Below are 12,955 nucleotides of genomic sequence, written 5' to 3' on the forward strand. Positions count from 1 at the left end.
TTCTTGAAACAGCAACCGTTTTGTGTTTTTGGTTAAATTTTACACTAATGTAACTATCAAACGTCCAAATATTTGCCATTAATTACATTTTTGAAACACCTTTAAATTCCGGCATTAATGTGACTTCATCTTAAAAATACATCCCAGCTGTAGTGGGGGAAAATCACGAGTATCTGTTCTGCAAAGTAAAATCTGTTAAATAATCTTGATTCTCACCTGACTGGTTCAAGCAGTCAGGTGAGAATCCATCATCAAGGAACGTCAAGCGTGACGTCAAACATCAGAAATGTTAAAATTCATACAACAAACTTCATGACTGTGTGTGTATGCGTATGTGTGTATGTGTACTGCAGACATACTGAGCTATAATAAAAGCTGGATGTGGGTCACACTAACTGAAGAGGATCAACAGACTCTGCAGTAATTAAATATGAAGCACGGTGTAATTTTCAGGCTGTGGAGACAAAAACACATCAGACCAGGACACTTGTCTTCCTGTCTCAAAGTTTCTACTTCAACAACATGGAGACATGAAGACACAGCATCTCCCTGCTCTTGGTACTCTTCAATTTGGCATAACACCTCTTCACATTTGATGACTAGCTTATTTGCTTAGCTACCTACAGTAGATTAGTAAAAAGAAAGTTGATTCTCCTGAACTCTGAGCAAAAGAAAAGCTTTTAACCTTTTGAACTCTGCAATGGAAAAATGGTCCACCAGTGCCTACATTGGTATTTTTGCTTATTGTAATGTCATTTCTTGGAGTATCTTCAAATGCATCATAGTCCTAAAATCTGCACAACCACAGCTATGAGGTCATGTAAGTCAATAGACCATAATAATTGATAAAAAAGTATTGAAATGGTATCATAAAAAAAATTGATGTTTTTTTTCCATCAAACACAAAACATATTGACCCAAAAGTTTTTTTTAAATGTATAAACATAAACAAAATATTTCGGAACACTCCATAAGTTATTTGAATGTTGTACATTTAGTTTTTGTGATATGCTTATTTTTATAAGCAAAGTACAAAGGTGTTGTGATAGATTCATCCATTTCTCTGAAGCCACCGCATGTTTTCACGTGGTTTGCACCAAACGTAACGCAGCACAGTTAAGTCTTTAAGAGCACTCAACATGATGACACAAAAAAAACAGAGGCCTTAGCTTTCTGCTGCAAAAAGAATGAATGCTCCAGCTATTATGGTTCTGATTTTAGATCGATTTACACAGGATCGTGCAAACACCGATCTCCCGTGGTTGTCTGTCCTTTTTTAAAGGAAAGGTTACATGCAACAAAAAAATAATCGACTTCATGTGAGAACACACACAAGAATTTAAGCCAAAATTCACATTCTAACATCTGTATTACTACTACCGCTACTACAACTACTACTACTGTTACTGCTTTCTAAGATATAAAACTAATTGCCAATTCTTTTAACCTGTATATTCTATGTGTTTTGCACTACAGTCCTGAAGGCACTGTATTTTGTTCTCTCTTTTTCTTTTCCATCCCCCCTGCCCCCGCATCGCCAGACTGCCTTCATTCATATGGATGAGAGGGTTTATACATAGAAAATGGAGCAGACTGAAGGTGTTGTTATGTACATCACACATATATTTAAAGCTCTAGTTGGTTACTTTTATGAAAATAACTTTTGGTTATATTTGCTGAAACTGTCACTACATACACATGGCATTATATGAGACAGAGACAGTCTGTGGAAAAAGTCCACCCCTCTTTCCAAGAGTCAAAGGAGACATGTCTTGTTCGGTCAAGCCAACAGTCAAAAATGCGAATATGTTCAGCTTAAAACTATATAAAACAGAGACGAGCAGGAAAACCCTCCCAACTAGAAAACAATAACATTAAAGTGTTTAATAAATATCTTCACCTCCTGTTGCCTCCAATGGCATTTGCCAGAATCTGCCGCGGCACACCAAAAACAACCAATCAGAGCCGAGGAGTCTCTTACACAGCTGTCAGTCATGTAATTCACTGCTCAAATTGTCAAACTAAGCTGCGCTGATCAAATATGAATCAAGATTCTGTTACTGCATTGCCTATGTCGAGCTTCAGAAGTTTTTATTTTAGTGTACTAGCTGTAAAATGAGAAAGTTCATGATACAGGCGCCATGTTGAATACAGTTTAACTGAGTCCCAAGCACAACCCACCAGCCAGACTAACTAGGGATACACAATGTTGGATTTTTTTTTTGCAGATATCTGATGTGCCGATACATAACTCATTTGACTGATAACCAATACCGATACATATATCCACTTTTTTCCCCACCTAATTTTAGTGATCATCAAGTCTCTTCCGTAGTGGAATTAAACATATATTGTGCCTGCATACTTTTATTATGATGTCCACCAGCAGATGGAAACGTGAAATACAATATTTTTCAATGTATGTAATATTCATTCATTGTGCAAAATAAGAAAAAGCATGTTAGCCTATTTCGATATTTCATTTTAAAGACGTGCCAATTTATCATGCATCCCTCAGACCAGATGTTTCTGAAAACACTCAAGGGGAGAAATAGGCAATACAGTAACAGAATCTTGAATAATATTTGATTAGCACTGTCGAGTTTGACAGTTTGAACAGTCAGTGACATGACTGAGCTGAGTTAGAGACTCCTCGGCTCTGATTGGTTGATGACATTACTCACACACACGAAAGCAGAGTAATTTGGATGGGCAGAGAAGTATGATATTTCTCTACAGATCATCAGTCTTATATACTTCTGTGTGAATATGGTGACAATTCAGCAAATATGAGAAAAAGTTATTTTTATAAATGCAAAAAAAAAAAACTACAACTTGAACTCTCTGAACTTAATCTTTGTCCAAAGCATTGGGTAAAAACAGAGCACTAATCTGCTGTGAGAACCAACTGTTTATGTCTCTAGAAACTGTAAGAAACAAGGTAATCACAGACCTTTGGACTGCAGCTCAGCTAGATGGACAAAACAATGTTTGTTTCTGGAGCACGGCAGTTTGGTCCAAGCAAGAAATGCTCTTTGAAGTTTAAAAAAAATAGCTGCTAAAATGCTTCTGTTACTCATATTTCATCCTATTTATTATTTAGACTGTTGTCTACTATCTGTCCCCTCTGGGCCACCGTAGGTAATGCTGTTGTTGTAAAGTGTTGATGTAAAAGCTAGTTATAGCCTTAGATAATGTTATGAGAACAAAACAGCAAATAATGGATTTTTCCTCACATGATGTCTTTCCTAAACAAAGTCCAAACTTAGCTCAAATCCACTGAACATTATTTTAAAATCGAGTAGATATCAAAAAGACATGCTCAAAGATCAGGTTAAATTTTGAAGAAATGTAAAATAATGCAGATTTAGAATTGCATAGGAGAATATTCCCATCCAACTGAATGAAGGAGCCATAAAAACACGAGTCTTTTATTGGAATATTATTCTCAGCAGAAAAATGAAATCTTTAATGAAGAGCTACAACAACACAATACCCCCAAACGAAAAACGGGGTTTGTTTTCAAGACGTTCATGAACGTCTTGAAAACAAACCCCGTTTTTCGTTTGGGGGTTCCCGGTCTAGATCAATTCACGTCTCCATAAACGTTCAAATCAAACATGTAATGTACTCACCTCTTAGTAGTAGTAGTAGTAGTAGTAGTAGTAGTAGTAGTAAGAGGCTCTAGCCTTGGACCAAGACTTACTACCAATGTGCAATACACCTCCCAACCGCTATTGCGGCGCTGTGGCGCAGTAGGAAGCCGGTGCACTCATTCATTGCAGAACGAAGAAGGGGTGAAGAAAATTTCAAGACATCCCAAGATAAAATGCGTGTTTATTGAACAATAACGGATATACAAACACACGGCAAGCCGCGTACACCTTCCTAACATCTGTGCCTATGAGGTGAGTACATTACATGTTTGATTTGAATGTTTATGGAGACGTGAATTGGTCCGGGAACCCCCAAATGAAAAACGGGGTTCGTTTTCAAGACGTTCATGCAATGAACGTCTTGGTCCAAGGCTACTTTAACATAAAACGTTACTTTTTGACCACTACTTTTTGGGGGTTTTTACTATTTCAAATAGGTGAAATCTTATTGTATAGTAGAGCTGCACCTAGTTGTATTCGACTGCCATGGGAGTGTGAGCTCCGCACTGGAGACACAGTTTCTGCCTGCCCTGCATACACACACAGCAACTGGGCTAACTGTTCACACGGCTAATGTTACCTAACTGGTTTAACAACAGAGTTGAGCCATTTGGTGGTGAGGTGAATCCATTGGGATTATTTAATGGCTCTGTGTTGAATGTAGTTGTCCACCTCTACCTCTGGGTCACTAGCTTGATGAGGGATGCTCATCTTTTGGGAGCAACATCATGGCATTGCCCTGATAGCGTTGTATGACTGCAGCAGACTCCACTGTCTTGTCATCTCCCCCCATAGCACCAGTATTGTATAAAAGAGCGGAGACATGAGCCACTGTCTGTTCTAAAAGTCGGAAAGTCAACTTGACAAGCAGGTGGGAGCAGTTGGGAGTGCATAGAGAGGGTCAAAAGGGAGGGTGTTTGTAACAGCCCCATGCTTGCTGGACCACATTTGTGCACACATAGTGAGGATGGCTTTTAGCTCATGCATAATGTTGTATGCACCGCTATCACATGCACATGCCTGGTTTGTATGTGTGCAGGTTTTGAGACTGATTAAATGCCATAATAATACTGCTTCCTCTGAGATTAACAAGGAAAAAGAGCTGGATTATTAATGAATGTGATGAGTGCAGAAATAAGTATCAGCAGGATGTTTTCATGCCTAAATAAATGTGTTTTCCACTAAAATCTAACAATTTGTTGCAGTGGCCCAGGTTCGACTCCAGCCTGTGGCCCTTTGCTGCATGTCACTCCCTCTCTCTCTCCCCCTTTCACACTTGTCTGCCCTGTCCATTAAAGGCTAAAAATGGCCAAAAAAAATCTTAAAAAATCTAACAATTTGTGCTCTGCAGGATTTCCGTCAACATATTAGATGAACACTGAATATTAAGTAACACTGAACATCAGAAGGTTTTTCTTTATCTGCAGCCGTTTGTCTTCATGTCTCTGTGGGACAAAAGAAGCTGAAAATAACCTTGAAACACTTCCATCGATCACACAGTTACACAACAGAGACAACTACACCGTGTGATGGACACAAACAACCACACTGTGCTTCACAAACGTATATTTATATCTGAACGTGAACGAGTTGAACATGAACAAGACACTTTGTGTTCCTTTTATCACATGAGTTCGTTGGCACTTCAAACACCTGACAGGTGGAAGCAGAAATTAATCTGATCTTTTTACAGTTTTCACTATACTGTGAAATGTGCAGAGAGTTGGTGACCATGTCTGTAGAGGAATAGTCTTCATATTAAATTATGTTTTGACCAATTTTTAGACACTGCAGTAGGTTATGTACCTACTGGACCCCCTGATAGGTGACATGCTTTTCTGACATTATGTGCTGATTATTACATTATCAGCTTTTATTACAGTATGCTCAGTTATTATCTCCGCCAGGCACATCTGCTTATATTAGAATATTTTTTTAATAAAATATTTAACATCATAACATCTCATATTTATATAAGGCAGGCAGCATTAAATGAGAATCCACAATACGTCATTATCATGATACTTAAGTAACGATACAATATTGTATATGTTGTGATATGCCGAGTATTGCGATAAAATATACTGCAATTTATTATCTTTTTTCAACTGTAAATTATGTGCCCAAAAGAAAACTTTGTCAACATCTGTTAAAACTAATAAAATATTTTAAAAATTTTCAGACTGTTCATCTCACTTCAGCCATTCTTTTGCAGCAGCAAAATGTATCTAGTAAAGTGAAAAAGCAATTGATTAAAGTATTGTAGTAGGCTACCTAAAGTGTAATTTGTAGCTGTAATTTTAATAATTTATATAACAAAAAATCGATACTTGGCACTGTGTGATGATACAATACTGCCACACAAAAATATTGTGATACTATGCTGTATAGATTTTTTCCCCACCCCTATTAAATGCAAATATATTTTTAAAATATTTACAATTTTTTGTAAATGGGGCATTTTTTTTAAATAATGCATTATTTTGCATGCCATTTAAAGTTGGTTTTATTTCAGAATGCATGCTTTTTAATATATTCTACAATGCTTAATATTGAAATATTTAACATGTTTATATAATGTGGGCACAGCTTAAAGAAAAGGGGCTTTTGTTGTTTACGGTTTTTAAAAAATATACAGTTCTTTGTTTAATATTAGGATTTTTTAAAAACACACGTCATTTTCGATTGTTATTCCAGAATATTTCAAAAACGTATACATTTTTCTCAATTGCTTAATACTTTATAATATTTATATAATCTAAGCACCACTTAAGGCTAAATGTTTTTTTCTGTTCATTTTAAATTCATTTCTTTTTATTTTTAAATAGCAGGACTGCTTAAATTCTTTTTCAAATGTTTTTTTTTTTTTTTAAAAAAAAAAATCTTTTTCCTTTTCTACCCTATTCTTCTAAATTTGTGTTTCTGAAAAAATACAAATGAAACGTGGACACAAACAAACCCTGCAGCAATCACTGCCACACACACACACACACACACACACACACACACACACACACACACACACACACAACCACACAGGCAAACATTCCTGCAGGAACAGATACGTACACGCATGCATGCACACCCACTTCAGCTGTAATAAGCAGGCTGCGTTTCTGAAAGAGGACGGCAGCGATTATGTAACCACACACGTTTACACACACAGAAACACACACACACACACACACACACACACACACACACACACACACACACACTGAGGCTGCAGGAACAGTCTGTATTTTATGAACTATGAACTTAACATCCTGCAGAAAACAGGCTCTATCTGGAGGATGATATTTTCTCACAGAAACCACGGAGCGTCTCAACTCGAGCAGAGACAGCGAGGACCAATCCTAAAATGTCAAATTAATTTGTTCCCTCCAGTTCTTCCTGCAGCAGCTGCCTATTCTTTGCACGCGACACGTCTTTAGCTTGAAATATGAAATCTAGAGCTGCAGCTATCAACTATTTTCATTATCAATCTGTCTTTGGTCAATACAATGTCATAAAAATAGCAAAAAGAAATTCTAAGGTGGTGTCTTCAAATATCATGTATTGTTCAACCAACAGTCCAAAACAGAAAGAGATTCAGATTACTGAGATAGAAAACAGAAAATTCAGACACTGGAGAATTTTGGGATTTTTTTTGCTTAAAAAATGATGCCAGATTAATTTCCTTATCAACGGATCCTTTTAGCTCTTTTTGGCTTGTAGCTCTTTGACTTTTCACTAATAATGAAAAAGCCGCTCTGATTTTTAGCATTTTTAATAATTGACCGTCTGATAGCTGTCATTTGGCCTCCACAATATGAGGAAAATCTGCATCAAGTCCCTAACAGCAAAGCAGTGTAGTATTACACAGTTTACAGGTGCACCTGAATGCACCATGAAGTCCCTGGTCCTGTGTGAGTGTCCAACTCCAACACAGACAGACAACAGAGGACAGATGTAGCACAGCCATAAAAGACACCAAAACACAGTAGAAACATGGACGTATAATGAGACCTGGATACAGCTTTGGGGGCGGGGCCCCTTACATTCCTTTGAAAGTTGCTCAGTGTTGGACAAGGCCAAAAAAGTTTATGTGCAAAATCTGTCTGTGTATAAAATTACTCAGATCTTCCACATCATTGGGCCCATGCAGCAGGCGCACTAGAGACTTCACTGGCCGAGCAGCTAACTTTTGGTTTAGTGCACCGCTAACTTGAATGGGGGTAAAATGATTTAATCGTGCAGCTCTTCTAGACTTAAAAAATATTATCGGTCCGAATGGATCTGATAGTAAATAAATCATTTCACATGGGTTGTGACACTGATGATGTGGGGAGTGTATCCACTGATTTACAGGAATCTCTAAATCTAAATCTAAATCTAAAGCCAGTAGTCACAAAGGAGTTCTCTTTTAAATCTCCATATTAACTTATGCTGCACAACCTGGTCAGGATCAGTTTATGTTCAGATTTTTAGCTTGAAATCAGCTAAAAAGAAGCTTTCACTGATCACCTCCTGTGGAAATAACGTTGCTCTATAGCAGGGATACTCAGCTTCCATTGCTTGGGGGACACTTTTGCAAAATGACAGGAGGCCAGTCGCAGCATCCCCATACATGTACAATGGGACGTTTCTAAGATTTTAGGACATTAGGGGCTTAGCTAGGACCTCTATCGGGGAGTGCAGGGAGATCCTCCGCTGACACTGGCACTGCTTTTTTATACACTCTGGCACCTTATGGATACTAAAAGTACAAAAACAATTCCCAGTGTTAATCAATTTATTCTTATTGTGAATCATAAAATGGTTGGGGGGCCAAATTTGGCCTGCAGGCAGTAAGTTGAGTTACAGTCTCAATCTATGAGCAATACAGATTCTCAGCTAAAGGAATATGTTATAAATGCAAGCTTGTTGAGCTGTAATGTTACATTAACAATACCACTGAACTAAGCTGTGCACGTCCAGTACAGCAAAATGTATGCATCATGTTACCCCAAGAACTTATATGCATTCAGTTGATGATGCAGAAAATCTGACCAAAAATATTGTTTTATTTTATTCACAAGGTTGTTCTTGCTCTCACTGAGCTACCTAGTAGCCAGGAAACTCAGAGACCAATTCCATGTGTTAAATCATGTCACATGATGCTACTCAGCCATAGAATATCTGCATTGCACAATGCATTGTGACTCCAACGAATGAGATACACACACAGAAAAGTAAGTCTACATGGCTTGTTCTCTAAGGAGAGCAAGTAGACAGTGAAAAAAAATATTTTAATCAAAATGGACGGCCTCGAAGTTGTTCATTCTTCCCACAGCGGTTCAAAACCAGTATGTCTCCTCTTATGTTTTGAGACTGCGGCGATGCCAAAACAAGACCAGACACCGAGCATCTTTCCAGAAAACATAACCACTTACATCTCAAAATGAAATATTGAATATTAATTGTTCAATCAATCAGTCCCACCTGTTAAAAATTAACATCTCTCTGGCTACTTGGTCCTGATTTTCTGAAGTCCCTTTTAAACTGCTTGTATTTTGTGGCTAACAGAACACAAATTAGAAAATTGATTTGTCTAATTGTATTTGTCACAGAAAATATTCAGTCAGTAACATTTATTTCACTCTGATTTGGCTGAAACCTTAAGTGATTTTCACGTCTCCATTATAGACAGTGTCAGACTGAAATGCAGTTCGTGTACAATGTTTAAATCTGCTGCATCAAATTTGAGAGGTGAAGAACATGCAGCTGTCCCGTTAGAAATAAACGGTGGAAAAATAAATATACTAACTTGTTAATTTTATTGGTAATTTTCTGCCAGCATTCCTCTCTTGTCAGCAGCAGTGTTGCTTTTTGCTGTAATATTTTTTTCATATTCTCCATAGGCTGATGTGGGCGGCACGCAATTGGTCCATTTTGTGCAGTGGGAGAGTCAACGCCCCCTTTTATAGGAAAGCACAGAGCCTGAGGATGTAAACCTGCTGTAAGCCTGGATCTGGAGTTTGGGAACAAACACAGCTTCAGCCAAACTGCATTAATAATTATAATCCATTTTATTGGATTATAATTATTTATGCATTCATGTGTTCATCACTTTAATGTTGCAGCTGGTAAAGGTGGAGCTACTGTAAATTCATTTATATATTTTTTATCTATATTCTTTTTTGTATTATTCATCTGAATCTGGAAAGTAACTAGAGTTTAAAAATACATGTAGTGCAGCAAAGAGTAGAATATGTCCCTCTGAGATGTAGTAAAGTACAAAGTAGCAGACAATGAAAACACTCACGTAGGGTACAAATACCTATTAAAGTACAGTGCTTTAGTTTATTTCCATGACTGCTGAGGAGTATAGTCAGACAAGAACTGTATTGAGGATTTAGGACAACAGCTTTATATAAAAATAATGAATTCCATCAGCTCTGTCACTCCTTTACGCAGAACATTATTTTGTCAAACTAATCAGATATTTGCTGAAGCGAGCGCATACGTTGGTCACTAGCAGCAGATACACTTTTCATGTAGAAGTGATGAAGTAAAAAGACAAAAGATCACACCAGAGTGCTTCATCAGGAGGATACTTAGTGAGCTTCACGTCCTCCAACAGCCAAGTTGGACATCCTCAGAAATACAGTAAAAAAAGCTGCCGGTCTTACCTGTGCAGACTGCGGTGCGTTTTCCCGCCGCACTGTCCAGCACAGCGAGGGTCAGGTTGTCCGGTGTGTCAGGTGGAAGAGGCGTCCCCCCTCCTCCTCCAACGCCTACTCCTACTCCTCCTACTCCTCCCACGCTGGTTTCTGTGATCAGGCTGGCCTCAGAGCTCTGCTCGTCGCTGGACAGAGACGGGCTGCGGACGTCTCCTCCTCCAGAACCAGAACCGGAGCTGTTAGCGCTGTTGGGCACGGTGACCAGACCGGGCCCCGTGGCTGAGGGCCAGGAGGGGGGGTCCTCACTGTCGGGGCTGTGAAGGGATCAAAGGTTTAAAAGTTTGTATGCAATTAATGTTTCATGAATGTTTTACTAACAAAATTATTAAAAGATGGAAAAAATATCTAAATGTTTTCACACCTCCTAATCCACTTCCTGTTATCATGCTCATGAAAATTACAACTGCAATGTCTCAGACTTCTTTTCTTTCTCTGCATATTTTGGGGCATCTGACTGTCGGACAAAACCTTTGAAGAGATGACCTTTGACTTCAGGAAATTGTTTTGACATTTTATTGACCAACCATTTAATCAGTTGATCGAGAAAACTGCTGTAAGTTGCAGCCAAGTTTTGCTGATAATTTATGGGAAACTGTCGGAGTGTTTAGGGCCTAAATGTCAGAATATCTCAACCACTGCTGGAGCGTTCTTTAAAATCTGAGTTCCCAAACTTTGTTATGGACATGCATTACTAAATAACTGAAGTACCTCCTTTAATACAAGGCCGAAAACAAAGTGCAGCAAATTGGTTAAATCTGGACCACAAAACCAGTAACTGCCCCACTTAGCTCAACACATGCTGTGTCTTAGAACAGCCTGCTAACATGGCTGCATAGACTGTTAGTTTGGTTGACTTGTTATCGAGCAATGAGTTGCATCTTCAAAAGTACTTCCTGTGGGTTGATAAAATATTTTTGCAAAAGACAAAACCAACATTTAAATCCAGTATTTCTGAACACTTAATGTTCCAATGAAGAAGTAGAGCAGAATGGAGTATGCAGTCTTTGGACATATTGAATTAAAATGTTGGTTGATCAAAAATATGGAAATAAAAAATGCTGGATAACAAGTTAAAAATGTAACTTTCAATTTCACCCTTAAGTTTTTAGGTGAAGCTCCAGGAGACCAAACCTATGTGACCAAAGACCATAACACTCTGTAGTAGCTTGAACACACCATCTTTATATTACCAGCAGAATCCAGGTCCCTGAGGTGCAGATTTCTAAATATGCATCTATGTGTAACTTAGATACAACAATCCAGGGGCCAACTGGGGCCCCCTGTGCTCATTTTTGACCCCTGGCCCGTTCACGAGTTAATCCGGCCATGCCCGGTTAAAGACATGTATCTATGTTCTCCATCCTGTGTCACGTTTTCATTTAAGAGTGACTCCATCATTTAAAAATGACCATTCACCTGAACACCTCCCGAGCCTGGCCGCTCTCCGGTGACGTCTCCCTGAAGAAGGGAACGACCCGGGACAGGCTGGCCCTCCTGCGGGACGCCCCCGTCCCCCCGCTGGCCTTGTCCGCCACCCCGCCAACAAAGCCCCCGGCCCGGGTCAGAGCCGTGGTCTGCTTCTTCAGGAACTTCTCGAGCGGTTTCATCCCCGCCGGCATGGTGGGACGCTGGGTGGGGTGGAGGAGAGATGGGGGGTGGGGGGGCAGGGATACACTGGTGGGTGGAGGTGGATGTTTTAAAGGATGGTGATGCAGAGAAACGGAGCAGAGGTGGGGGCTACATCATAAGCCCCCGCAGGTCGGGCTGTGCAGGTGTTAGCAGGTGTGAACGGACCCTCCGAGGCTCTGCACGGCTGCTCTGGAAGAACAAATCGATTTTTAACCCATTTACAGAGGTGGAGGAGAGTGTTGGTGGAGGTGGGCGGCGGAGTCCTGCTCCTCTATCCTGGATATCGCCGCACCGTGATATAAACCCCTTTTCGCCAAAGAAATTCTGGCAGAAACCTGCTCCGTGTGGCCGCAGCCCTCGGCCGCTCCTCCCTGGCTTCACCACGTCCTCCTCCCCCCGCTCCTCGCTCTCTGCAGCCGCCGCGTAAACACCGAGCGACGGTTCCGGGACCGAGTGCCCCAGTCCGTGGGTGGGAAAACCCGAGAATATGAACCCCACACAGAGCTGTTCCTCTCCGCCTCGTGCCTCTGCAGCTGTCCGGTGCCTCCTCGGTGAGGTGAACCGGAACACTGTGTGCGTGTTGTAGGCTACGAGCAGCAGCTGATATCACCGAGATAAACGGCGGATGAATGGTCGACGTTACAGGATTTTTTTTCTCTGCGTCCGCGGTTTTTCCTCCTCACACACCTGGAGGAATTAAACTCGCCCGGCCGGTGCGTTTGGGTGTTGTAGGTTTTCTCAGCAGCGCTGGTGTTTTTACTGCAGAGGCTTCGACAGTCCGTCTCACGGTCCCCTCTCAGCTCTCCAATACACCGCCAGGCTCTCTCTACCTCCCTCTCTCCTCCCTTTCTGCTAAATTAGTGGAATGAGAAGTGACTCGTAACATTCACACTCCCCCTTCCCTCCCCCCCCCCCCCCCTCTCTGATCTGCTGCAGTTGCGCGCTCCCGACACACCGACAGCACGG

At 40.3% G+C, this 12,955-nt stretch overlaps 1 protein-coding gene across 1 annotated transcript in view; it reads right to left on the bottom strand.

Moving 5' to 3' along the window:
• Positions 1 to 12,878, bottom strand: part of rapgefl1 (Rap guanine nucleotide exchange factor (GEF)-like 1) — a 56,897-nt gene extending 44,019 nt beyond the window's left edge. Inside the window, exons 1-2 of the mRNA XM_049561554.1 lie at positions 11,777 to 12,878; positions 10,310 to 10,614 (exon numbers count right to left, since the gene is read on the bottom strand). Of these exons, the coding sequence (XP_049417511.1) occupies positions 10,310 to 10,614; positions 11,777 to 11,979 (508 nt within the window). The 5' untranslated portion in view covers positions 11,980 to 12,878. The remainder of the gene's footprint in view (positions 1 to 10,309; positions 10,615 to 11,776) is intronic.
• Positions 12,879 to 12,955: the final 77 nt, after the last annotated feature.

The sequence above is a fragment of the Epinephelus fuscoguttatus genome, linkage group LG19 (genome assembly GCF_011397635.1).
Source record: "Epinephelus fuscoguttatus linkage group LG19, E.fuscoguttatus.final_Chr_v1".
Classification (NCBI taxonomy): domain Eukaryota; kingdom Metazoa; phylum Chordata; class Actinopteri; order Perciformes; family Serranidae; genus Epinephelus; species Epinephelus fuscoguttatus.